At 38.4% G+C, this 27204-nt stretch overlaps 2 protein-coding genes across 2 annotated transcripts; both read left to right on the top strand.

Annotated features, from left to right (window-relative positions):
* The first annotated feature begins 194 nt into the window (after window positions 1–194).
* On the top strand, window positions 195–19155 carry LOC134813769 (uncharacterized). The gene is made up of 26 exons (XM_063821648.1): window positions 195–322; window positions 555–667; window positions 1363–1493; window positions 2140–2278; window positions 2515–2692; window positions 3048–3232; window positions 3666–3731; window positions 3907–4001; window positions 4691–4771; window positions 5004–5249; window positions 5827–5936; window positions 6168–6284; window positions 6484–6595; window positions 6745–6851; window positions 7058–7184; window positions 7427–7498; window positions 7714–7847; window positions 8414–8475; window positions 9034–9117; window positions 9255–9278; window positions 9531–9679; window positions 15506–15680; window positions 15891–15980; window positions 16245–16353; window positions 17757–17835; window positions 18237–19155. Exons 1-26 carry the CDS (start codon window positions 195–197, stop codon window positions 18381–18383), a joined length of 3060 nt encoding a protein of 1019 aa, XP_063677718.1. The 3' UTR covers window positions 18384–19155.
* A 5634-nt stretch (window positions 19156–24789) lies between these two features.
* On the top strand, window positions 24790–26351 carry LOC134813767 (peroxisomal membrane protein PEX14-like). Its single transcript, XM_063821647.1, has 4 exons — window positions 24790–25116; window positions 25535–25710; window positions 25975–26103; window positions 26228–26351. Exons 1-4 carry the CDS (start codon window positions 25099–25101, stop codon window positions 26349–26351), a joined length of 447 nt encoding a protein of 148 aa, XP_063677717.1. The 5' UTR covers window positions 24790–25098.
* The last annotated feature ends 853 nt before the right edge of the window (window positions 26352–27204 follow it).

The following is a 27204-nucleotide window of genomic DNA, read 5'->3' as shown; positions in this document are numbered from 1 at the left end:
AATATTATAACTCCTTTTATCTTTTTATGTCTGTAATTGTGGCGAGTAATAGCGAATTCTTACCAGAAACTTTCTGATATGTTTAAAAAATTCAATTATAAACGAACCTCAATGTTGTTTTAAAGCGAAATCGTACGTCAGTAAAAAAATTCAAGTAACTATAGGAAATATTTATGAATGAGCAAACTATAGGTATGTTTCAGAACATAAGGTTTGACAAGTTGGCAGAAGTCCAAGACAAGTTAAAGCGAGAGATCGCAGAGAGGCAATCCAGCGAGGAGAGCCGACGAGGCAAGACACTGGACGTTACACGACCTATCAAGTTAGTTTCAGTTATTTATTTGTTAATAATCAAGTTAGTTTCATTCGTTTATTTATTTATTTATAAAGACACCCACAATCTACCTAAGTTAAAATCTTAAAATTAAGATTCGTGTTTCTCTGTGTCGAACCACAAACGTAAAATTAGAATAATACATCGCTGAATCAACAAATTAACCTACAGCTTCACAATTTCTAACTAATAATTACCAATTAATAATTTAACCCCCCAGTTCGCCGTGCACGTCAACACAGTTCCACCGCTTCCTGTTTAGCTCGGTAGCTAAGCGGTCCACCTGGAGTGAGGACTTTACTAAACGCCAGGCCATGATGCGTAAGTTCATAGGTAATTGACAGGTACCACGTCGGGCATGTCAATCACTCTTGTAGAATGTAGATGTGGAGTCTGGTGGGGAACTATAACACGTGACAGCTATTAACCAATCAGCTTCCACTATTAACCCTGTTAAACCCCAGAATCACTGTCACGTGTCTAATAAATATAATTGCCCTTCTTGCTACCAGAATCCACATCTATCAATCACTGTTTATTGGATGATTATAATTGTATAATGTACTTTTGATACAAGATACAGGCATACTTAATTAACTATGTTCGTAATAGCTTGCTAGTCCTTCTCAATATTTACAATTCTGACCCAATCAGTGATTGTTAATTGAAAGATTGTCAATGTTTAGCACAATGTACCCTGAATGTAATTATGAAGGTGTGTATTTGTATGAAAATTTAGCACAATGTTTTCTGCATGATTTGTGTGAAACGTATAATATGATAATACAACTGAGATTCATATAAATCTGATCACCGATTTACCGTACTTTTTTCCCTTCGCCAAATTGTGCGGTAAATATGGATGTCTACATCAAAAATTATGCAAGTGTATAAACATAATAATAACAACAGTTTTCTAAATAGCATAAAAATTTAATTACTATTCTTGTTGACCAATCTGTCAATCAGTATTAATTCAATGTAATTATATTGATAGATTTTCTCCTAACCTGCTCACGAACCACCAGAACACACTAAAGACCTGGACTGGTGTCAGATTGGGGAGAAAGAGGTTGTGCCTCATGAGCGGCTCTCTGTTCTCTTACCTGTTATCAAGCACATGACTCCTATTGGACTCACCACTCCCAGCCAGTTTTCGGTGAGTTAAACCCGGGGGCTTGATTTTAGGAGTTTCCTTTCTCCTTTTGGTACAGTAAAACCCCGATTTACCGCAAACCCTGATTTTTCCTTCCCCAAACTCCGCAGTAAATTGAGGTTCTACTGTATTTCTCATTTTCACTCTACACGCTGCCCACCGGCTTGTTAAGTGTACCTTTATTGTTTACAATAAAAACGGTGCGTGGCAATATTGGCCCTGTCGTGAGAATGTGGGTCCTAATCAAATTTATATAAAGACTAAGACAAATATTCTGCATTAAACCTTAATCCTTTTAGAGTTTTAGAATATGCAATATGCCCAAATCCAGACGGATTTAAGCCTTATTAGATTCTTAGGAGTAGAGAGAATCTACATACCCTAGGTGGCCTTAAACCGTGCTTTGTCACTGGGCACGGCTAGGCGGTGACAGCATAATTACACAGTGATAATCGGTATTATTATTTGTAAATATGGTTTGGTTATCACTTATCATCAGTTGCACCTTGTTCTTTATGGCATCCCCATAAAATGCATGGCCATCCACACATTCGTTTGATAATTAAAACATATAATACCTTAAAAATATACGAATTCCTGAGAATCAGTCATATTATTATTATTAGTTAACCAATAACTAATTCACAAGGTGGAATGTGCAGCAGTAAACGCAGACTTCACATGTCCTGTTACACAGGACATATTGTACAGAATAATGAGCTGCGGAGATAAGTACGAGTCGTACGCTAACGTGAAGGAGGCGGACGAGATTCCGATACTTCCTCCTGGTAAATTAATAGATAAAATACTACATATTATTGTGTAGATTTGTTATCTGTCATTCTTGTTAAATCTTTAGCTGTCCCTCCCATTCCAAAGTTTCTTATCTATTCCTCTCTGTGAACCACACATTGTTATCTATTATCCTCTCCTATCTTACTCATTATCTTACTCTTCAAACATTTTATCACATAACAATATCATTATGAGATCTCATATCTAACCTCTTTATCTCTGAACACAGGTGCGGCTCCAGTGCAAGACACCCCAGTTTACGACGAGAACCTCACCCCCACACTCCCCCCACAGTCACAACCTCCAACCTCACAGCCTCAACCCTCGCAACCTCAACCTTCCAGCCTAGAACCACCTCCACTGAGACAGGTCCCTGCTGTTCCTTCCATCATGGCTCCTCAATCCAGGTCAGTGTGCTGTCGGTCATTAACCAATTAAGTGATTAAACAATTAAGTGATTTATCAATTAGGTGGTTAATCAATTAAGTGATTAACCAATTAAATGATTAATCAATTAAGTGATTAATCAACAAATCAATTAAGTGATTAATCAATTAAGTAATTAATCAATTAAGTGATTAATCAATTAAGTGATTAACCAATTAAGTGATTAATCAATTAAGTGATTAATCAATTAAGTGATTAATCAATTAAGTGACTATAGAGTTAAAATAAGTCTCACTCTACTTGTTTAATTTCTGAAAAAAATTAACACAATTATATCTTTCTCCGTACATTATTAAGCATAATATCTACATTTAGATCACCGTTTGCTATTAATGGCACCAGCTCAACCCTACCCTCTTCAATACCTCCCTCCCTGCGCACACCACCATCCCCCGCCGCGCGCTCCCAGTCCTACGACAGCGCTGTGGTGATGCTGCGCGCACAGGAGCAGAATAATGGGCAGGTTGATGAGAACGGAGCTGCTCCTCCTCCTCTTCCTGGTATGTGAACTATGCAGCTTTTGTTGAATAAATTTAAATAAATTGTATTCATAGTATTAAAGAATTTAAGTAAGTAGGTATTAGCAGATAATAATGATATGTAGATCATACTAGATTAATGAATACATTTCACTATTCATCGGTACTAATAGTATTAGTGTACTGTGAATTCCGCAATCGTGGGTGGGAACAGTTTTAAGTGACATAATATGTCACCAGATTTAAATGTAGCAGCTGTCAAATCACTTACTTATTTGTCACCCGTTCTAAATAGAGTAGTCACGTGCCCCACTGTCACGTGCCCTTAGTGTTCCGCTTTGGTACTCCCTACACAATCTTTAAACAATAGATCATCTGGGTTAATAATTAGATCTGCTCCCAACTTTTGTATTGATTAATCAGAAAGTGATGAATTGTAACAGAAACTTGCTAGGTAACCATCCTCTACGGCAGAATAACCTGGCTGTACAACGGAAAAACGAGCGACAATCTATCATAGGTACAGTGCTAGAAGTAAAAGGGCTTTTAATTTTCAGTTTTAAGTTAGCCGCAATTTCAAAGAATGAGAAAAGAACTACTTACCGTGATCCTTTACTGATGGTAAAACTTGAAGCGAATAATAAAATTTGAGAATTTAGACTTGATTGTCAAGCTAACAATCTCATTTTTACTAGAAATGATAGAAAGTGTACCGAAAGAGTTCAACATGGACGATAGAGAGACTACAGAGGATCTATACGAAACACCATACGAGATAAGCATGCTCAGGGTAAGTACTAGTGTCCGTCTGTTACCAGGGATTACCCATTACCGTTACCATGGTAACGGGGTTACAGCCATGTAACGGTGGTTTTCTCGTGGGAGGGAAGTTATGATCCCGACTGGGTTTTCTCACTGAAAACTTAAACTCCACTTACCACTACTATTTACTTCACTCATGAGCTAGCGTTAATACCGCTAACATCTAATACTTGCCACGTTTCCTGCGGTTGTTTTTTACTAATCCCCAAACTATAATTCCCCAAACTATTCCCCAAAGTAATCCCCAAACTAATCCCCAAACTAATCCCCAAACTAATCCCCAAACTAATCCCCAAACTATTCCCCAAACTAATCCCCAAACTAATCCCCAAACTAATCCCCAAACTAATCCCCAAACTAATCCCCAAACTAATCCCCAAACTATTCCCCAAACTAATCCCCAAACTATTCCCCAAACTAATCCCCAAACTAATCCCCAAACTAATCCCCAAACTAATCCCCAAACTATTCCCCAAACTAATCCCCAAACTAATCCCCAAACTAATCCCCAAACTAATCCCCAAACTATTCCCCAAACTAATCCCCAAACTAATCCCCAAACTAATCCCCAAACTATTCCCCAAACTAATCCCCAAACTAATCCCCAAACTAATCCCCAAACTATTGTCTCGTGGCTGACACCTCACACTCCTCCAGGAAGAGAAGAGAAAGCTAATGCGTAGTATGAGTGTAGATGAGAACCTGCTAAGCAGTTCAAGTGAAATATTACAGACTAACGTTAGTCCGGTATTATATCTTTTATGATTTGGTGTTAAATATCTTTCGTCTGATATAGAAATTATGTTTAATTTATGTTGTGATAAAAGAATATTCTGAAGAATTGAAGGTGCGAGGAAATTAGTACTTGTATGAGATATAGGTGAAATTAATCATTTCAATAGCGGTTTATGTCAGCACTCACTGAAGACTTGGAAATGTACATGTAACCATGAAATTTTAATTTCATCAGGAAGAAAGTGAACCATCTCTCGAACACAGCTCAACAACCCAGGACTCAGACTTCGACCTAGAATCCTCAACAGAACCCTTCGCGCTGGGAATACCAGAGAACATCCCAGAAGATCTCAAGGACCTTCCAGCAGGAGCTATTGTATCTCCTTTATCCCGATTTGAACACCTCAACTTGGCCGAGTTTCCCGATGAAAGTTTTAACCTGGAGTTGACGGACAGCCGGGAAATTTCTAGTTTTATTGCGGTGAGTGTTTTTTAAAAGTTGTTAAAGATGTTTTAAGTTTATTGAATAGCAGATCGAGTATTGGTGTATATATAGATTTTGATTCTAATTTTAGTCTAGTATTTAAACAATTTGTTGTCGTTTAGCCAATTTTGATTAATAAATTGGGGGGGGGGGGGGGGGGGGGAGGGGGGTCAACCTCATTTTTTGACCCCCCCCCCCCCCTAAATTTTATGAGACAGTTTTCTCACATATTTACCAATTTTGTCAGCATGAATAAGGAGTTGTTACTTTTATCCTAACAGTGCAGTATCATTTGTCGCAAGAAATCAGAATAATCAGAAACTATTTGGAACTCCCAAAAACTGTCTATTGTTTTTTAAAGCATATGCAATTTGGCTGTTATAAATAGAATATCATATAGAAATAATATGTTTAAATAGTTATCGTTTAAATAGTTATGTTTAAATAGTTATGTTTTAAATAGTTATCGTTTTAAATAGTTATCGTTTTGATAATTTTGATCAGCTGAGAAGAAGTATATATACTTCTTCTCAGCTGATCAAGAAAGCTTATATATAAGCTTTCTTCATTTCAGCCGGGCAGAGAAAGTCTCCCCAGAGCAGCCGAATCAACCCAAGGAGGTCCTTTACTGGTTGACAAATACGGACAAATCTATACTGATACAATAACTAGTCTAATAACAGGGTGAGTAGTTGATAAGTTGGAAAGTTTGTAATTTAGAGTTCTATCGAATTATACCGTAGAGTTCCCGGTAAATTAGATACAATTCAAGTCTTCAAAAAGAAGCTTCAATTGCTGTCCGTGTTAAACAGAACTTGTATTAGTAATTTTATAAACAAATGATGTTTACCTCATTTTAAACCTCAACTGAAACCTCGCTTAAAACCTCAGTTTGAACCTCATTTTGAACCTCAGGCCTGTAACAATGGAACCACCGGTTGGGAACCCAGTTGTTGACGCTGTGTTACCAGACTTTGTTGATGAGTCCTTGTTGGAGCTGGACAGTGAGGATGAGGATGATACCCCTAACATGTCAGATTCTTCATTTTTCTTTGTTTTTCTTTTGTTTTTCTTTTGTTTCATTAATTTCTTTGTTTTTTATTTCAATTTCAGCTCCTTTTTGCATATTTGATATTTTATGTTTCCCAATTCTTATCACTTTATCAAGTTCATGAGTATAGTTTTCCAGACTGATCTGTTTACTAACTTGGCAACTTGCCCTATATTTCAGATATGATAGTCAGCTAAACCTGGTTTCCTTAAAACCGTCCGGTCCGGACAGTTTCACATCTTCCTACTCGGGAGGGACACCTTCAAATACCTCACTTGATGGAACGCCTGTGGTATGTGCTTTTCAATCATTAACCAATTGTAGAGGTCACTGCAATTTACATATTATTATGGTGGCTGAGTACTGACTTCTTTAATCAAGTTACATTAATGGAACGTTAGTGAAATCTTCTTGAAATTCTAAACAGTGAACATATTGCAGGCACTACCACAAATACAGGTATCAACATCAGAGATAGTTTCTGAACAGAATCATACAGTTACCGACAGTCTTTACGAGAACTTTGAATGTGCCACACAAAAACTCAGGTTTGAAAAAAATCAATAAATAAAATAATAATGTTTAAAAAACTCGGGTTTGAGATTCTCACTATAATTGTTAAAAATTTACAATTTTTATTATCCAAAATCATTTACTGAGCCTTCGTTTCCTCTCGATAAATAATATTAATTGTGCATCTGAACTTAAAATCAGTTGCGTAAATATATTGTTTATAAATATTGTGCTATTTCAGAACTAAAGTGATCAGAAGAGAGTCAAGCAAAAGGTCCATAAACCGGGGACCAAAAGTGTCACAATCCCAAATTTCACTGGCTTCCGATGACTGGCTTGAACAAGACACTTACGAGAATATCAATGAAGTAAGACTATAATTAGTCTTAAAAGCTTAATTAATGATTTATATGATTTTTTGTCCATTATTTTGGTTGTGTAATCCAAGAAGATCTACGGTACACTTTTCAATGGTTTTCTTAAACTGTCTGTCTGCAGAAATATTTTGAACCATGTACCAATTCAATAATTAAGCAAATACCATAGCCAAATCAAGTTCCTCAAATACCAATAACGCTTCATTCCCAACAATTCAACCACCACCCTTTAGGAGGGAGCAGAGTTTGAGTTGAAATCAACTGATGTGTTCCTCTGTGGACACGGACAGAACGGTAACGGCGAGGTAAACCCTTCCTTATCTGATAATCATTGTAATCTTAACCCTAGAAATAACATACTTTATTTCAGTACACTGTACTAGCAATCTGTAATATAATATTTCCAGCAAAATGTCTGGTTATAAGTGTGCAGATTGAATAGTGCAGTAGTACAGGTTTATTACATTATACCCGAATTAGCGGTGCACTATATTCACCCTAACTCGGTACTTGTATCCAGATAGTGGTGTTACGACTTGCTGAACCAACCCCACACATTGCGCTGGATATACCCCTAAAAGGTAGTCAAGTACTGTGCTGTCACATGGTGCCGGGAAGAGAAAACACCCTTTGGGTCGGGACTCAGGACGCCAGGTAATTATTTCGTTAATTATGTGTTGATAATTATTATAATTAGGGTAATTGTCATAAGTTGGTTAGTTAAATAATCTTTAGAGTTTAGCCGTTAATTCTGTGCTGTATGCGGCTTGCGGGTGTACGCCGTAAACGGGAGATGGGATTACATTTCACGGAAAAAATTTTCTCACGAAAAGTATTATGTCCAGTAGCGGAGAAATGTCATTATTCAGTATCGAGTGCAGCAAAGTCATATACCCAGAATAGCCCCTCACTGAAATCTAATTTCGTGACCTGGTGTTGAAGGAAAGGTTTGCTATTCGGTCACACATTTAGGTTGTGCAAAATGGAGCGCGCAACGACTGCGATGTTGCAAAAGAGGATACGTCTAATCGGCGCGCGGCTTAATACTGCATGCTTCCCATGTGCGGGTGGTCTGACATTTCTTGTGTCAGCTAGTTTCCCAATATATACTTACTCGTTGGATAATATGTACATAATATGCTATCATATCAAATCTTAACACATTGTTAAGAGGTTCAATCTCACGTACGCACTTTCCAAGTAAGGATGATTTGTTTCAGGTTGCTGGTGTACATGATGTCGGATCCTAGCTCAACTCTTCTAGAACTTGAATTGGATGGAGGTGAGTCTGACACTAATACATTTTATTACTTTTTTATTAAAAACCATAGGTCGGAACTCGATCCCAAGAGCTGCCACGTTATAATGTAAACAGCTTGTTATTCAATGTTGTGAGTTAACAAATTGTCAGCCCAGTAACCTGATCATTGTGCGAAAGCTAGTCTACTCCCGCCAGTGGCGTAACGTTGCCTGTTGGCGCCCCCCTGCCGAAAAAAGCGCCCCCCTGTTGGCGCCCCCTCCCCTTTTGGTGTCCCTCCCTAAAATTAAACAAAAATTAGGTGATTTTAAAGAATACGCCGGTAAAATCTCTAAAAAAGTGTGTATCTAGAGCAAAACGCGCAGTTTTGCTAGTACTTTAGTTAAGTTTTCGAAATTGTCCCACATTCAAACGACGATTTGGCGCCCCCCTAATACGGCGCCCCCCTGCACAGCGGGGTCAGCAGGGCCTTTCGTTGCGCCACTGACTCCCGCACCCTCAAATAGCCGAATTATTTTTCAATATTTAAGGTTATTTTTGGATCTACGATTTGAAAATGTTCTATTTTAAAACCCATTGCAGGTCCGGTAATCTGTATATCTCACATTGATGATTCGGTGTTTGTCGGAACTTCTGAGGGTTACATTCACGTCTTCACTAGAGACGGTTGGTTATTAATTAATCACTTAATTATAATTAACCAATTACCAATTTTCTGTGCTGATTATTAAAAGATGGTAGTCTGCATGAGTAACAAGTTTATTAATATTATTTTGTTTATGTTGAACAAACCTCTGTTCTAGAACCAAATATTGGAACCGGTAATAGTAAGTTTAACGTTAGCTGTGAAGAATACTTCCCTGAACTCTTCCTGATTTATCTCGTCCTGTTTTCAATCATCATTATTCTCAATGCCAAGCAATTACGATTATTCGTGTACATGTCCGTATAATGTTACTCGTTAAGCTTGACTGATATTAAACAGTTTTAAATTGGTAGCCTGATATTATGAACCCCATTTATTCAACTAATTAATACTTTGAATAATTAAGTTAGTTAATTAATTAATTAAATTACAGTGTCTGTAAACGAGTGGTGTGATAATGACCCGTTAACCAAGAAGTTAGGAAACAACTCAATCTGTGTAATGCTTCCTATTGGGGGACAAATGTGGTGCAGTTGCGGATGTCAAATCTTCGTTATATCACCTGAAAACGTCACCGTAGAGGTGAGTTTTATCTCGTATTCTCTTATTATTGTAATTTATCATGTCTTTTGTAACGTTACCATTTCAGTTTCCAACTTTTTTCGGGAAGTCCCAACACTCTCCCGAAAAAAGCGGTAAATTCCACCCACAATCTAATTTAACTCTGTATTCAACAATCTTGGCTACTAGAAAACTCACAAATTGAGTTAAGTTGTAATTGTTCCCAATTGTTACTCAGATGAATGTTCCATTTCCCTCGCGTCTGTCTCATAACAATCTTGTTCCTTTCCTTATCTCTTCTAATTGGGGAGTTGGTTGAAACAAATTGAATTCTCATAAGAAAACACCCTTGATTTACAAAAGAAAAGTAGCACTGTGATAATATTAATCTTTCGCTCTAAATATCTCAGAAACGCGTTAAATTGAATTCTCATAAGAAAACACCCTCGATTTACAAAAGAAAAGTAGCACAGTGATAATATTAATCTTTCGCTCTAAATATCTCAGAAACGCGTTAAATTGAATTCTCATAAGAAAACACCCTCGATTTATAAAAGAAAAGTAGCACCGTGATAATATTAATCTTTCGCTCTAAATATCTCAGAAACGCGTTAAATTCAGCAACTTTTCACCTGGCATACTAAACCAATCCTGTTGTTCTCTTATAAAAACCCGTTTATAAAACTTAAGGGCACTTAGACCGTTTTTAAATTAGAATAGCGACGTGTTAGAGCAATGATATTTCTCAACGCTTTCATAATCGTTCTGGCAATTAATTCTGCCTCTACAGCGATTTTCTATGCAGATTCCAACAGAAATGTGTCAAGTGCAAGAGATGGTTCGTGGTCAAAACCATTTGAGAATGTGACGGACTGTGTTGGATCGCTAAAGAATCCTGGGGACGAATGTCATATTCGCGAGGGAATATACCGAGAGGAGATTGTACTCTCCGGATTAAAAGGGACTGCTGAGAAACCCATTGTTATTCGAGGATACGGTAAAGAGAGGCCCACTCTTGATGGCACTGTCGAGATTTCTCCTGAAAACGGCGAATGGCAGAGGGATGGCGAGATTTACTTCGGGAAGATAAATCAAACCATTTGGCAGCTCTTCTTTGACGATCTAATGATGACTAATGCTAGGTGGCCTAACGCAAACTGGTCTGATAAAACTGTCTTTGACGGACGGAACCATTGGGCAAAAACCTCCTCCGGTTCTATTAGAGGAAAGATAATAAACCGTGGAGACAGCCTCAAAGACAGTGACAAGAATATGACAGGAGCGATGGCCGTGATGAACATCGGATCTTGGAATACTTTTGTCGCTCCAGTGGAATTGCATACTCCTGGGCAAAACTTCTTTGCCTATCACGACACGTTTGGCAAGATCCATTTCCAACCGAAACATAGTCAGTATTTCATAGAGAGCAAGCTTGATCTCCTTGATGTACCCGAAGAATGGTTCTTTGACAAAGACACCAGCATGCTTCATTTCATACCTCCAAAAGGTAAGAATTTCTCGTCCGGAACTAAACTACGAGGTAAGGTACAGACGTACGCCCTGACCTTGTCAGATAGCCAGCACGTTGTTCTGAAGAACTTGGACTTTTTCGGTACGACTTTAAAAGGAACATCCACTTTAACAGACACTTACATTGATCAAATAAGATTTGACTCCCTTAACTTCTTATACCCTTGTGCCTCTAAAAGAATGCTACTGGAAAAATCTGTCACAGAATGCACGAACCTAATGGGAAGGCGAGGAAGGCTAGGAAGATACAAACCGACTGATATTTGGGGAAGCTTCACATTCTTTAACAACACATTCCACGGAGCTGACGGTCCTGCTCTATCCTACGAGGGTTCACGTGTCACTCTGGAGAACAACTTGTTCGAGTATAACGACTGGACATCTGCCAACAGTTTAGTTGGTGAAGGAGGACACGGTACAACACAAATCTTCAGTATCCACGACACTTACATCAGGAACACGTTCAGGTACAACGGTGAGAGTCACGGACTCAGACCTGGGCTGCAGTCTAATGCTACTCTGAATAGAGTGGTGGGACAGTGCTGGGGCCACCAGGCAAATGATGGAGCCGGGATACAGGTCACTAAAAACTGGCAAAGTCAGACGACAGTTGCACGGAACTGGGTGCACGACTCTTCTGAGTGGGGGGTCAGGTTTGATGGTCAGCCTCCTAGGGTTGGCGATCACGGTACCCTGTCCCAGAATGTCCTGTTCAGGGTTGGTTCCGGTGGAGCTCAAGTTAAAGGCGACTATCATGTTGTGCTTGATAATCTGGCATTTGATTCACTTGACGGGGACACAAGGACATTTCCAGAGTGTTCACTTTGCGTGTGGAAGACTGTTAGAGCAAACCCTATCGAGATCAACAATCACTCCACAGTTGTAGGAAATCTAGCTGACTCAGCAAACGGGGGCAAAGTCTTCAAGAACGGTAGCAAAGTGAGGCCTATAAGTGTCTGGCCACTGCACGGATCTAATGTGACAGGAAACATCGTGAACACTGATATAAAGTCCCTGCTTCATGACCCTGATAACTATGATTTTAGACCACTCCACGAGAATATCACAGCAGGACCGTACCCTTACAGTACAAACCTCACTACTTACTGGATACCAGGGAGACAGCTTTACAAGGCTTCCTCCCCAGTACCGCCCCAACATGCACACCACGTGTTGGCTTCCCACCGGGACGCGCTGATGTGGCTAAACGCGCACACGTGCGAAACACACCACGTGTATCTTGGAACTACTAAAGCTGGAGTACTTGCTGCTGATTATGCGAGTGTAGAGTTTATTGGGACAGTGCTGGCAGGTGGGAACATTGTGTATCTGAAGAAGAAGTTGGAAGTTGGGGTGAAGTACTTCTGGAGGGTTGATGCTGAGTGTGGGGTCGATGTTATCAAAGGTGATGTTTGGGAGTTTATAACTGTTTAGATGGCGGTGATAGGGTGGAAGAAAATCAATTTTTGTGATAAAAATGACAATAGTTTCTGCTGATTATTCTGTTATCAAACGAGTTTTATTGTATGACCCTTACTTATAAATTGCATATAAGCATATAGATTCATCAATAATACTTGCCAAATTTACCTAAACTTTTAAGGTTCTTAAAAAGAAGTCGACATATCTCCAGATAAAGTCTTCTTCCAGAACATTGATACTCCCAAAACCCCAAAAAATTGCAGTTTGCACCTCTTCGGTAATAGAAAGAAGCGCAAAAACAGCTAATAGTTAGGTCAAATTCTGCCGTTTTCTGACAAAAGTGCTTAAGTAACACAAGGTTCATTTTGTGCAAATTGACTTTAAAGATTTCAATTCTGTAATTGCTCTGGGCTAGCTACTGTCCAATTTAAACTGCACCCACTATGTTTCTAAGGTACTTTGTCGACTTTTGAAACTTCTGACAAGGTTTCATCATCCTAACTTATCGGAAAGTGCCTCAAAATCACAAATTATAGTTTGAATTTCTTAGAAAAGTGCTTAAGTACAGTCACATCGGCAAATACTACATGTTCTGATGAAAATGACCCGTTCAAACCATTGGTCATCGAAAGTAAAACGAAAAATTAGCCTAAAACTGTTGTGATGAAACATTGGTTGTAAATAGGGGACACGCTGAAATAGAAAATTTGAAAATTCCTTTTCTGAGAAAAGTGCTTAAGTACAGCCACATCAGCAAAAGCTCCATGTTCTGATGAAAATGACCCGTTCAAACCATTGGTCTTTGAAAGTAAAACGAAAAATTAGCCTAAAACTGTTGTGATGAAACATTGGTTGTAAATAGGGGACACGCTGAAATAGAAAATTTAAAAATTTCGTTTTCTGAGAAAAGTGCTTAAGTACAGCCACATTAGTGGGAACTTTATCTGCGATCATTCTGACCTAAAATTTTACGACAAATTGATTGGTGGTGGTTTAAGAACACGAAAACACTCCCTTCTCCCCAGCGGATTAAAAAATAGTCGGAATTCTGCCAGCATTTCAACGAAGAGTTGATTGGTGAAAGTACGGGATAATAATAAATAATTTTCTTTCTTTAGAAATTAAATTAAGAACTCAGATGAGGCTTTCTTCATAAAGACCAATGATTTGCGAATTATTGATATCGTAACGCGAGGCAAAGAAAAACAAGCGTATAAAAATGTAACATAATTGTTGTACATAAATAAATGGTAAATAATACAAGAAATAGATGATTTTTAGTCAAACACTCGATTAAGATCTGTTATATCTGTACTATCAGGTAAGTTCATCCAGAATACCCTACTACTCGGGGCCATAAGCCTGCACAGTTTACGTATATAATGTCTTGTTTTTTGGGAGTAGCTATCCCCCGGGGCTCTTCCTGGGCGAAAGCTATTTTTCAACCTATGGAAATGAGTCTCTCGTCTTTTTGTCTGAGAAATGGATTGAAATGAAAGGAAACCTCGTCATGATTTGTTTTCCATTCCATTTCTACAGACCCACGCTGGAAACTTACAACTTTAACATCTTTAGTTTTTTAGTTGCTTGTTCCATAGGACCTTGGCCACGTTTCAAAGTCTGTGCAGTTCATGCTTATCGCAGTACCCACCTGTTCAACTGCCTGAACAAAGTCCTTATAATCATGAAGTTGACCTGATTGTTTAATGGACAACTCCACTTTATGGTGGAATGAGTCTGCACTCATAAAGGTGTGCACTGGCTCTAGATACTTGACCGTTATCTTGTCCAGGTCAACATCTGGGCTGTTGATAATTGAACATAGGGCAGTAAATAAAGTCCAACACTTGTTTTGAGCAGAACAATTGTCTGCCCAAATCTGCTACCACCAATCTTGCCAACTGGCAAAATGTTTTATTGCCCTTATCCAAGTCGAGGACACATTCTCATCTTTCCTTCCTGCGATTGACTCATTCCAAAGAATCGCTAAAGGAGCTCCGTCTGACCCCAGCCTCGCGAAGGTCTCGTTAAATGTGACAAGGCGTCTTTAAAAAATCGCCTCCTCGTACTCCGGCATGTGTGGTAGTAAAAGAACTTTCTCCATATCAACAGAAAAGGAGCAGTGAAGCAAATCGCTTCTATCTCTTTGGTAATGTTCCCTTGCCTGTCGATAATCCCGCCAGTCTCAACTTATAAGAGAATAAAAAATTTTAGAGCAAATTATGACGTATATTTTGAAACGTTCTGCTTTGACAAATCGGCAATTTTGACGGCGAAGCTAGCGTTTCTGAAGTTTATGACCATCACCAATCGATCCGCCGTGAAAATTTAGATTTGTTAGTACCGATTATATAGTTTCAGTTGGCAGAATCAACATTTAATTAAACGTATAATGGCACTTAGGCACTTTTGTGAGAAAACGAGCCCGTTTTCACAAAAGTGCTTAAGTGACATAAATTGTTTTTTCCCAGGCCAAAAGACCCACGATCATCAAATTGCCGTCACTAGGCCAGTTTTGGACGTAGAAAACAATGCCACCGTTTTCAGTTCCCGAAATGGCACCATTTTTGAAATAAACTGCACCCGTTTTCCAAAATGTTACTTAAGCACTTTTCTCAGAAAAATTACCATTCTTTGCATTTTAGGGGGTTCCAAAAAGGGGGTTTTGGGGGGTCGGCGAATGTATCCAATGGTCCTCAGGGATAGTTCTTGACCCAAAAACAAAAGTTAGACCAAAAAACCCGAAATTTCCAAAATGTTACTTAAGCACTTTTGTCAGAAAACGGCAGAAATGAACCGATGTTATGGTAAAATCACATGATAAACTGATGATGTCACTTGATAAATTGATGACGTCACTTGATAAATATTTGACGTCGCGTGTTCTCATTTCAGCACCTGTTCTCGACACACAACAACACATCAGCTCAAGTCTACAAGATGGTTAATAGTGGGAGTGGGGTATGGCTAGCTATTCGGAACAGTCCGGTAATCAGACTGTTCCACGCTAAAACTGGGGAGCATTTGGAGGATTATGATATCAGCACTGTTGTTCATCATCTCTTTACTGGTGAGTGTAGAGACTAAACTAGTTAACTCAGCAACTTTACTAAAATAGTGGGGTTCTGTGTTTGGTATCATGTGAACTGTCATGATTATCAATTATGTTGCTAGCGCGAGATAACTAATTCCCCTTTATCTAATCTCTATATAATCTCTATATAATCTCCCTCTATCTTCTTATCTTATTTCCGGGGTCACATAATTCACATATCTCCAGGTTCGCATAACTCGTCCAGAAGGCGGAGAGCGGAGAATGTGAGAGTAACAGCACTCCTAGCTTCCTCCTCTACCGGTGCTCTCTGGATAGGTGGGTACTGGGGTAACGTCACGTGGTTTCTTGATGAGGTCACGTGGTATTTGTTGTGACGTCACGTGGTATTTGTTGTGACGTCACGTGGTATTTGTTGTGACGTCGTGGTGTTGTGGTGACGTCACGTGGTTTCTTGATGAGGTCACGTGCGTGGTGTTGAAAGTGAAGAAGTTTTCAATTTCACTGTCTTAATTTATTTATATCACGTCAGTCGTCACGTGATTCTAATAGTCACGTGATTCTAATAGTCACGTGTTCCAGGTACCTCCTCTGGAGTAGTGGTTGTTGTTCCTATCGCTAAACCCCCCGTAGCCCCCAAGATATGCGGTCCCCCCTTCCTCAGCTACATGGGCCACTACGACGGTGTCAGGTAAGCTTCCTCATTATCTTATTATCTTATTATCTTATTATCTTATTATCTTATTATCTTATTATCTTATTATCTTATTATCTAGAGTATCTTCCAGATTTTATATTGAATTTGGAGAGTCTATCCGCAAGAGAGTCATCTCTGTGCTGTCATCTCTATAACTGTATAACATTCTGATAAAAATCTGAATACTGAATAAAAAGTATGTTAAATACGGGCGCTTTTACATTACATTTCATAAGTATAAAACAACAAATAACTTTGCTCAATGCTGCACTTAAATTTATTGGCCCAGTCCCCCCTCCCCTCCCCTACCCCCACAGTTTATCCTTTTATCAATTTTGGAATAACAAATAATGGACTTGTTGATCCGAAAGTCATCGAAAAAAAACCGAAGTTCATTGAATTAAGCCACTGAAATATCTCCTTCTTCAGTTTCAAATGATATGAACCTCTGCTCGACGTTAACCTTCGGTTGCAGCTTGTAGCCTGGACCAGGAAAAGTAGTCGCATCTTGTGAAATATAAATAGCGTAATTTCCATAAACTGGTCCACTCTTAAACATCCTCACGTCTCTATGGTCAGTACCTTGCACGAGAATCGGATTGGTATGGAAATTACATGAGGGGTAGGGGCAATTCTGTATGTTTGAAATCTCGTGAGGCCACACGAAGTGGATTTCTTTACCGGTTAGAGGGTTGCAGCCAAAATGATTTCCCAGTCCGTGTGTGTTGTCGTCGTTTACCCCTGACGGAGAAAGATTGCCACCTGTTAGAACTATTCTGTGTCCATTGTCAGTATAGACCCAGTTAAAAGCCAGGTCTCCTCTCACTGAAAATACAGGATCATGTTCTGAGCGTTAGCACTGACACTCTCCTGAAGAGGACCTCCCTCAGTAACCACCTCCCTCCCTGCCTCCCTGGATCCATATCCTGGAACCTAGAAAGCAGGGACCTTCCACCCTCCTTAAACCGGAACACTTTCACTGCGTCCACCTCCCCTCCCTGGTGTCTAACTATCGCTATGTAACTCACTGGCTGTCTCCAGACCAGTCTGTTCAGGTAATCTTTTGTCAGGGCCTCAGCGTAAGTCCCGATGAAGACATCGTCCACCCAGCCTCTGGTGTAGTCCATGATGTGCCCATCTGCAGGGTTCAGGTTCATACCTAGGTTCCAGGTCTTTATCTCTACTTGTTCTGTCCTCTCTATTGTAAGCGAACAAGCTGGCCCTGCTATTAGTAGGGCTAATAATAGAACCCTGATGTCTTTATCTCCGGCAATTAGAATTGCGAATCTGAAATGTGGCTGCTCATTTTCCATCTGCGAGTTTGATTCGACCGAAAGCCGCAGAAAGCGCAGAAAATTACAGAAAATCTCCAGAGAGTGATTGAAATAACATTTCAGGTTCCTAATGCAAGCCCAGTCCAGAATCAGGAAACTAATCGCTTCTGAGTCTACAGATCAGGAGAATGTTTACGAGGAGGTCAGTTTTAACTTCATGTTAACTTTATATTAACTTTATGTTAACTTTATATTGTTAACTTTATGCTAACTTTATGTTAATTTTATGTTGACATTATGTTAACTTTATAATGTTAACTTTAATGAGGACTTCATGCTAACTTTACTTTCACATGTTAAACTTGAATTACAGACTCTTTAGTCTGATCTAAAATACGGGCATCAATCCAAATTTCGAAATTACCAAAATCAATTCTATCTACCTTCATTGTTCATTAAAACATTGTATTTGTCATCACTAAGTCTATTCAGAAAAAAATCAAAAAGAATTATCAAATGAGCCTCAATAACACTAAACGACTTAATTAAAAAATGTATTGCATTCCGCAACATACTTGTTACTCACGACTATGATTGTTGCAGATAACGTCGCAAGTAATAATCTCCTGCGGGAAAGGTATGGAAGACTTTCGAGATCATTCTACCGGAGCAGCGAACCAAAGCGAACACATACAGAACAGCTCGTATCTTATCGTGTGGCATTATCCCGCATCTGATGAGAACTCATAGTAACGGAGCGCGCTTCCTTAACGGATATGTAGCTTTTAAAGTGGATGTTTTGTTAAGTATGTTTCATTTTTCAGATTGTGACCAGTCAGCGGTTCAAATGTTCATGCTCTTTGGTAATGAAAAATGGACTGAAGTGTAAATTTATGATTTTTATACAATATTGGCAGAAATTTTCAAAGATTTTGTTTTATTTTTGCAGGATGTTTAAAGTTTTGTGATGGATACAGGATTTGTGAGGATTTATGCGTTTATTGTCGTCGGATTGAAAAATAATGAATTGATATGCCCAAATTTTAAAGGAAAGGCCTGAAAGTGAAAGATTCGTTTGCTTCTCGAATATATTGTTGATAATTTAAATTTTAACTGTAGTTGTGAGTATTTTCATTGGAATATAAAATGTTCAATTACAATTGCAGATTTATGTTTCTAACTATGCTTTTAATTTTCGTCAGTTATTTAGTGATACAGGCTCCGGAAAATTATTTAAGATAACGCATTCCTAAAACCTGGAACTAGTTAACTTTAAATGCTGATTATATACATCGGGATAATTATTCTCGATGCTGGGTTGTGATGTTTTTAACGTTAATTTAATTAAGATTTTTACTTTAAATTGATACTAAAATTTGAACATGTTTTAATTTAACGAAGTTCAAAATATCTCTCGCCAAGTAATTTATAACTTGCGTGGTACTTGCTAATGAGAATTTACGACTAAAATTGCAAATGTTAAACTTATTTTCTTACGTTTGAAAATCTAGGACTAGTCCAATCTACGTGTTTAACTCTTCTCTAAATCTGTAAAAACAGCTTATACATTATATTACGTGTTGATTGACGAGGTCAATCCTTCTCAGCTCGGCGTTGCGCATCTCGCCGATCCAACGAACTAACGAATGACGAAGAGAGGCATTATCTGCAGCATAATACAATAATTTGATTCACGATGTCAATCCTTCGCGGCGAGGCCAAGTGGCGCAGCTCGCCGATCTACTCAGTACTCATCTACCGATCAGAAACATTATTTGATGCGCGGAGTGCGGCCCAATAGTACGGCGTAGTGCAACTGCATTGCATTGTGCTACAATTATTTGTAGCGCGATGCGTTACTGTGCCGCGCCGCGCACTCAATTAGGCTTCTCACAGCGAGATTTACTGGGCCGCGCTCAGCCTGTCATTCCGCCTAATCTCTATTCGTTTATGAACATAATAGCCTGAGTGCTGAGGTCCCCAGGTAAAGCGAAATGCGCTACTGTGCAGCGCCGAGCTGCCATGAATTGACATCGTCAATTAATACAATTATATGCAATACAATTGTCATACGTTGTATGACCCACCGCGCACGAAGTGCGCGGCTCCCCCTGTATCGTCGTAACGACATAGTGAAACGACCGTGGGGGTCGCAACGTGATACAACAATACAATTGATTGATGATGTCAACCCTTCCAGATCGTTCGCGTTGCATTTTGCTCTGCTTCCAAAAGCAACGATCTCGTCTTCGATTTACTGGGCCGCGCTCAGCCTGTCATTCCGCCTAATCTCTATTCTATGTTTATGAACATAATAGCCTGAGGTCCCCAGGTAAGTCTTCGATGCGAAGCAAGATTGCCAGTTTGCGCGTCAAAGCAGCCAAGTCTTCCAAATTAGGTAGTGCACTTAATTGACGATGTCAATTCATGGCAGCTCGGCGCGGCACAGTAGCGCATCTCGCCGCGATCTAGCCAGAGAAGCCGATCGCTGTTATGTGAGAAGCCTCATTATACACAGCCACAATTTAAAATTGTTCAGAAATTCGTAGGTCAACTGTAGGCGCCACGCACAGGATCTATTTAATTGTTAACTTACAATTACATGTCACATTTCTTAATTACTAGAGCCAAAATTTCAGAAGCAAAATAATTTAAAAGATATTTCTGTCGTTTACTCAGTACAGGCCGTGAGCACTGCGATCTAATTAATATAATAATGGAGAGATTCCAAAAAACCGCGCGCTCGTTATTTATTGTGATTAAATTGAGTGCGCGCCACTGTGAACAGCAGTACCGCTCAAGCATGAATTAGTACTGAGCGGTACGCAGTTCTGCGTGAGGCGTAGACATTTGTAGCACACGTTTCATTCAACTAATCCATTAATCCATGTGACATGTACAATGTAATTATATTAAAGCAAAAAGAATATTAATTTTAATAATAATTGACGTAAACATATGTGTTTAAATAACATCTATAATCTAGCGAGTTACTAATACCGTTCGCGTTTGTTTGTATTCTTGATTATATATCTTTACACTAGCCTATATTATGATGGAGATATACATTATATAATTGCTCCAATATTCAACACTGCTAAACAACAAATACCTACTCGCCCATCGATGAAGCAGTCGCCAAAACAAAGCTCAAAGTTAATATATCTTCGTACTTCGTTTTGGAAACTGTAGAATTCCAATAAATAATTAGTGTTTCAATCGTGTATTCGATGGGCAAGCACTCGCCACTTGACGCCGAGACAAACGGCACCAGCTCCGCCCCGCAACCGTGAAGTAAGGCGGGGCGGTGGTGTGCGCCGTTTATACGGCCCACAGCACGAGACATTTTGAGCTCCAAGACTTAAGACTATAAAAGTCCCGAATTAAACGTAGCGACTTACCATCGTCAGCCGTCAAAAATTTAGAATTTGTATGTTATAAACTCTATACCTGCTATCAGTCTAACATGTAATTTAGTTTGTTATTGGCTAAATTTTCAACTCGATTAAGCGATGCAGACGGATGAACTAGGCTTCTCCTCCGTCAAAAACACAATGAGAGGGGATTGTGGAAGGACACGAACACTATTCGTTAACTCGTACCCCGGGTACCCCCTAGAACTGTGTCCCATCAGAGAGAGCCCATCACCCGTCAGATCGAAAACAGTGTTTTAGTTTTGATATATGCTGTACCAATTACAATAAATGGTAAGTCAAGGCTGACGTTGGTAGCAAAGTATAAAGTGACACGTCACAACAAAATAACCACTACACACTACACACACTATACGCTATAACTATTGTACACAGTACACAGTATAACTAAAATATGAAATATAAACAAGTTACAAGAGACAAAAGAGTTTACAGAAGAGTTTTACATCGGCTCAGCACCGCCAGGACATTGGCTATACACGTGGGTCAATTAGTTTGATTTGGTATGGTTCGACCGGGAAAGTGGTCGAAATTAGTGCTCTTAATGAGTCATCACTGTCGTCTGAATATTAGAGCGGGAACTTCCCAAGTTTCGGCCGACAACGCGCGCGCATAGCATCGGCGCGCAATGCTATGCGCGCGCGTTTCAATATTGCTGAGTCATTCGGCGGTTGCGCTCAGCGTAACTTGGAAATGAGTTGTATGTTGTTTACCTAAATTCAAGCATGGTATTCATAGATATGCTTGTCAGTCAGTAAGTGCTTAAGTGGGAATAACAGGCAAATGAATATCACTTCATAATCAGAATTCAGTGAAATTTCTGTCACACCACTCAGTTCCATACCGGTTTTGAGCTCTTAGAAGTGACTGTTTAAGTAAATTCTTGACAGATCCGCATGTGGAGGTGAAATTTAACGGGCCAACTTTACGGAATTCGTTCCACAGCCATGCAGATTTATAAATAAATTGATTAGTTGGAGAGGGTGTAATGAACAGATTATCTTTCCTATTTGATATGTTGAATAAGTAGTATAACGAAATGGTACTCGTGACTTAATGATCTTAAAAAGTTCCATTAAACAACGGTATCGGTACAGGTTCTCTGTAACAAGTAATTCATGTTTTGTGAATAGAGGCTTAGTGGACTCTTTAACATAGAATTCAGATCCTAGACGTTGAGAATTAATTGGTCTTGCTCTAGCACATGTCTTGAATTTGTCTACATAAGCTTCATAGTCTCCAAATAGAACTTCTTAACAGATCAAATCTGAATCGTGTTCTGATATGGTTTTTGATTTGGCTCTTGGCTTCTTTTTTATGGTCAGCTATCATCTCAGAGACACGATCTACAAATACAGTGCACAGCGGTCCCACACCTCCAGAGGCTGTGAAGACCAGAGGCCAGAGGGGCAAAGGATCCCCTCTCTGACTGAAGTACTCTCTCTTCATACAAATCTTTTAAGGTATTGACTGATGCCAGGTGTTGTTCGGCATACATAATTCCATCTTTTAGATAACCCATAGCTTTGAATGCAGAATGAGCTGCCTGAGGCTCCCTTTTAGCAATATCTGATAGATCTTCAATGTCGTTAATCCATTCATCGACTTTTCTCTCTAAAAACCATTTTGTCCCCTCCTCCTTAACATTTGTAAATACAATTAAAGATTAGGGAAATAATCGGCCACGATACAAAAGGAAAGTATTATACCATAGTTTTTACTTTACTTTACTTTAGGTTCCTAGGACTGGCATTAACGTTGTTCGTATTTTATTGCCGTTGGTCCAGTAAATTTCCTGTTAAGGAAGCTTGAAAATAACGCTGCAGACAGGGATTGGCAAGCCACGTAACTTATTTCTTGCTGTTATACTATCCAGAAAACCTTACCAGCTGGCACACTGGCTTGCTAGATGTGCTTTTTCACAGCATGCAAGTTTGAGCTCTCCCAGCCAATCTTACTGGCTGAGCGTGTTATTTAGGATATTACGTCTTCACAGCAAGCTCATGCTTGCGTGCGCTTAAGTTTATTGCACGCGTAATGCATTCCAAACTTTTAGAAACAGAGAACAAAAAGCTGCAAAGTTAAAGTTGCATTAAACATTTATTCCGCCCGAAATAAAACTTTTTGGGATAGTTTAAAATTTATATTGCATATTGTCTATTTCGCCTTGTAAAAATAACGAAATACTTTTTAAGATCGAAAATTTTACAAAAAATTATTTTCAGAAAAAAAGCTAAGCCTCTATTTTCACTTTTGGATATAATCCCTGTAGCCAGTAAAGTTTTTTGGGTATCGCATTTCTCGTCAGAATAAACTGTACCTTGCGGTTGTCATACGTTGTATGACCCGCCACGCATGAAGTGCACGGCTCCCCCTGTATCGTCGAAGACACTATAGTGAAGCGACCGTGGGGGTCACCACGTAATACAACCTTGCGGCTGGTAAGCCAATCCATGAAATTCATGTGTGGCAAGCTTTTTCGAGCTTCTTGTACAAGTTAGGTGCAGGGTTAAGTGCAAAGACCAAAGACGTAGACGTAAAATAAACATAAAAGAAACAAAATTAATGTATTTTATACTTTATATATTTTGCAATCATGACCATTGGCGACGCGCGATTGTAAGTTTACAACCTACCAGGGCGCGCGCCGAGTTGGACCTAATATTTGAAACAAATATTTTACGAGTATCACCCGTTAACGAGGCAACTGACGTTTTGTAAATTTAATTTTAAAGTCAAACGTATTTTTATTTGGTCCATGCAAAAGAAAACTTTTTGAAATCGTCAAATTTGCCTCAATTTTCTTTTTGTGGTAAAAACTGAAAACTTGCTACGATGCTACATGTAGCATTGTAGCAAGTTTTCAGTTTTCACCAATACATTCCATGTTATATCTTTTTTGCGCGCAAAAGAGATATATACAACGTGTTTTAAGTGGAAACGCAAACGTTACTTTTATGTTATACAAAGCAAACATTTTTTAATATTTTAAACTATTTTTTAAATTATTTTTTAAAGATCGGATTGAAATTGTTAATAGTTTTTATTGGTTTAACAAAATTGAATTTCCAGCTACATTTCCAAGTCACCAAATATTTTACATCATACAAAATTAAACATTAAATAGCGCGGCGCGGCGCAGTTTGAAAATCTTTCAAAAATCGAGCGCAACCAAACAACTTTTTTTCATTTTTGATAAATCTGTTGTATCTGTCGTATAAGTTGTTTTCTTATCTTGCCCTATTATCTTCATAGCGGCTTGGCATTATTTGGTTGAGCAAATATGTTACCGCCACTTTTTACACGATCGGATATGTATCATATTCTGTTGTCCTCAATGTCACCCAACATGAACACATGGACGTTCGGCAAAGGTCTAACTCAGACCTCAAAGGTCTAACTTTTGAATTCTTATAGGGTTGATTTTATATAGGGTCATTGCTATATTATGTGTATATTGTTTGAATAATTTATGTAAGGTAACTCAGTCTCAAGATTTAACATTTCTGAATTGGCCTCTTACTCTATAATATTTAAGCTACACATTATGAGTCTTTTAGGGAAAACAAAATTTTTAAATATATGGCACTGAGAAGTTGTCTACAGGAACCATAAAACTTACTACGTAGGCTTCGTAATGTTGATGAGATTGAGCAACTTTCTTACTGGCAACTTTTTGAGACAGCAGGTTAAAAGCATCTAGTATACAGAACCGACCTTAAATATTCTATTTACTGATTTACTAACAAATAAATTACTGCTGATGCTGTTCCAATGAAGGTTTCCAAGGGAAATTGTCTCTATAAACAGTGGCAGCTGCACCCAAAGCTCATTGCAAATCCTCCAGGCTGGAAAAAGTGGTTGAACAGTACAAGGATCCCCCGGCTGAGAGGCCAAGATGAAAAATTACATTATTTGTTACGTTTAATTCTAATTACCATGCCATTGTTTCTATAGAATGACTGAATTCTCATGCAATCAGAGTTAGAAAAAGGAAAATCTTGCAGCAGGAAAGTTATTCAAAAATAATAATGAACAGAGAAAATCTGGTAAGTTTTCAGGGGAAGAAAATCCTGTAACCTATAAGAATTCGCAGTTATTGCTATTTTCACAAAAGCTCCAGCATGAGAGGTAGTTTTTATTAAACTCTTTTCAATATTTGATATTTATTAAATTGTTTGTCACTTAAATACTATTCAGGGTACAAATTTCACAATATATATCATGAAATTTAGCAAACTCTTTCTCTCATACCTTATTTTCTGTGATGAGTTATAGATTTAAAGTTTTGTGTTGTAAATTAAATGAAATTAAAATTGTTTTAAAACTGCTGTAAAAAGTCGTGTTGATAACATCACAGACTCCTTCTAAAACTGTGTAAATGATTTTGTTTCCCTGACATTTCAACGTTCAGGACTCCTTCTAAAACTGTGTAATTGATTTTTTCCCTGACATTTCAACGTTCAGATCACAGCAGCCACAGCGTTCCTGTCCTCTCAAACTGTAAGGGATCATCCTGACGAGACGAAAAGAAAGTTTCTATCTGACAAAGGTCTTACAAACAATGAGATAATTGCAGCTTTTGCTAAGAGCAGGAATGCTTCTGAGGAAAAACCACAAAATTTCAACCTAGTCATGGATAAGTAAGCTGATAACATGTTTGTTTGTGTTTTTATGTGGCGTTATTTTTAAAATCATTTCAGCTCTGTTTTTATCCATAATTGTTACAACCACAATCTTCTAAAATAGATGCCAATGTATATTTGGAGGTTTGCTATAATATAATTTTGACAATCAAATCTATAAATAACTTCAAATATCCGAAAAAATCCGGCTGGCTGTTAAAGTCGGCGTGGGATTGAAAATGTATAGACTATAGAAATGTAGACTAAAGAAATTGTTGTCAGGTGTATAGAAGAAGTTGGGTCCCAAAAGAACAAGCCTTCCCCAACCCGCCCCTCACCTCCACTTGTAGTGGTTGCTGCTGTGTCTACTGCTGCACTCGGTGTTGTTGTTTATCTGTATCGTCTCTTCAGGTCAGTCTTTTTAATCAATACTGTGTTATATTTGCACGTGGCACGATCTTACTAATCACATGACTGTTCGTTTTGTGAGTATTATGTGTTATTCTAATTTATTCTAATTTAACCACATTAACAGAAGGTACATGTGGCCGTGGATTGTAAGACAGTGGAAGTATGTGGGAGGAGGAGGAGAGGATGAACCCAAGAAACCTGTTGTTGTAGCTATGAAGGAGATTGTGACATCCCAAAGTAAGTGTTGAGTGTAAGTGACGTATGTGAGATAATATCTTACATATTTCACATATTATGTGAGATCATATGTAAGTAAGGCGCTTTTTAATTTTGTAAAATTTAGCGAGTTCATTTATAAATTGTTTTTGGGTTTGGACGCGCAGTTTGTAGTACTCGTGATAATTAATTTACATCACTGAATAATGCGAACTGTAGACTATAAGTTAAATTTTATAACATATCCCAGGGTTTATTTAATTAATAATCTGGTTCAATGTAAATATGACGTACTATAATGTTGTAACTCATATCAATAAACAGACTAGACTCGACTAGAAGTAATCAATAATCATCATAACATCATAGTAGATTTATGTTAATGTATGATGATCATACATTAAAAATTTGGCGGCCAAATTCCAAAATTTGCAATTCAAAATTCAGAATTTGGCCGCCAATTTTTTTTAAATGCCTAACTCAAAATTCCAATACAAAATTTAAGGTCGAAATGCGATTCTACGTTGATTCTGAAAATTTCATGAAAAAATATTGAAACCCTATTGAGTTCTATTGTTTTGAGCGAAGTCAGTTTTGCAAATATCGCGAACTGAGATATGGGCAGTTTTTTTCATTTTTTGCGATTATTTGAACACAGAACCCACAGTTAGGTAGATACTGAGCTGATAATCATAGATAATGTGTAGTATAGCCTTACCTTCCATATAAAGTTGGTTTCATTCAAAAATATTGATATTTGACCAATTTATGGGCCAAAATCGATCAAATTTGGTGCGTATGCCCAAATATGGTCATATGGTTTTTGGCTAGTCATTTTTTGTCCAATCTTGATGAAAATTCATATACGAGTTCAGGTGACCACTA

The sequence above is a fragment of the Bolinopsis microptera genome, chromosome 4, assembly GCF_026151205.1.
Source record: "Bolinopsis microptera isolate Bmic1 chromosome 4, MBARI_Bmic_1.0, whole genome shotgun sequence".
NCBI classification, from domain to species: Eukaryota; Metazoa; Ctenophora; class Tentaculata; order Lobata; family Bolinopsidae; genus Bolinopsis; species Bolinopsis microptera.
The sequence above is the reverse complement of the archived record's forward strand: the minus strand, read 5'-3'. Positions and strand labels throughout refer to the sequence as shown.

What these genes read in the sequence shown, in the direction of transcription:
- LOC134813769 (XM_063821648.1), top strand. Translation starts at nt 195, where the DNA reads ATGTTTCAGAACATAAGGTTTGACAAGTTGGCAGAAGTCCAAGACAAG. An exon ending in AAATTTCTAGTTTTATTGCG is followed by an intron (nt 5,250 to 5,826) that starts GTGAGTGTTTTT and finishes TCTTCATTTCAG; the next exon opens with CCGGGCAGAGAAAGTCTCCC. An exon ending in TACCGGTGCTCTCTGGATAG is followed by an intron (nt 15,981 to 16,244) that starts GTGGGTACTGGG and finishes CACGTGTTCCAG; the next exon opens with GTACCTCCTCTGGAGTAGTG.
- LOC134813767 (XM_063821647.1), top strand. An exon ending in TTCAACCTAGTCATGGATAA is followed by an intron (nt 25,711 to 25,974) that starts GTAAGCTGATAA and finishes AATTGTTGTCAG; the next exon opens with GTGTATAGAAGAAGTTGGGT. An exon ending in TATCTGTATCGTCTCTTCAG is followed by an intron (nt 26,104 to 26,227) that starts GTCAGTCTTTTT and finishes CCACATTAACAG; the next exon opens with AAGGTACATGTGGCCGTGGA.